This window comes from Myotis brandtii, unplaced genomic scaffold, assembly GCF_000412655.1.
Source record: "Myotis brandtii unplaced genomic scaffold, ASM41265v1 scaffold439, whole genome shotgun sequence".
Classification (NCBI taxonomy): Eukaryota; Metazoa; Chordata; class Mammalia; order Chiroptera; family Vespertilionidae; genus Myotis; species Myotis brandtii.
The window spans coordinates 795,818-796,361 of NW_005366783.1; the positions used below are offsets into that span (position 1 = coordinate 795,818).

Genomic DNA, 544 nt, shown 5'->3' on the forward strand with positions numbered 1-544 from the left:
GGAGCAGAACCCCGCCTCCCAGCAGATCGAGCTGGACCTGCTGCGCACGCTGCCCAACAACAAGCACTACGCCGGCCCCGCCTCCGACGGCATCCAGCAGCTGCGCAACGTGCTGCTGGCCTTCTCCTGGCGCAACCCCGACATCGGCTACTGCCAGGGCCTGAACAGGTGGGTGCGCCCCAGGTGCCGTCCGCACGCAGGGCCGTCTGCCGGCCTCAGGCTCTGCCCCCCAGCGCCCTCCTGCTCAGCCAAAAACAGGGGCCAAGGCAGAGGCAGTTAGGGGGAAGATCAGGCTGGCAGGGAAGCAGTTAGAGGGCGGCCAGGCCAGCAGGGGACTAGTTAGGGGGCGATCAGGCAGGTAGGGGGGCAGGTAGGGGGCAATCAGGCAGACAGGCAGGTGAGCAGTTAGGAGCAAGCGGTCCCGGATTGCGAGAAGAGGGATGTACTGCCAGTTTAGGCCCGATCCCCAGGACGCCCGAGGGGTCCTGGATTGGAGAGGGTGCAGGTTGGGCAGAGGGACCCTCCTCCTATGCATGAATTTCAT

At 65.8% G+C, this 544-nt stretch overlaps 1 protein-coding gene across 1 annotated transcript in view; it reads left to right on the forward strand.

Annotated features, from left to right (window-relative positions):
• Nucleotides 1-544, forward strand: part of TBC1D2B (TBC1 domain family, member 2B) — a 23,247-nt gene that overhangs the window by 16,974 nt on the left and 5,729 nt on the right. The window contains exon 10 of the mRNA XM_014546258.1: nucleotides 8-232. Within this exon, the coding sequence (XP_014401744.1) occupies nucleotides 8-232 (225 nt within the window). The remainder of the gene's footprint in view (nucleotides 1-7; nucleotides 233-544) is intronic.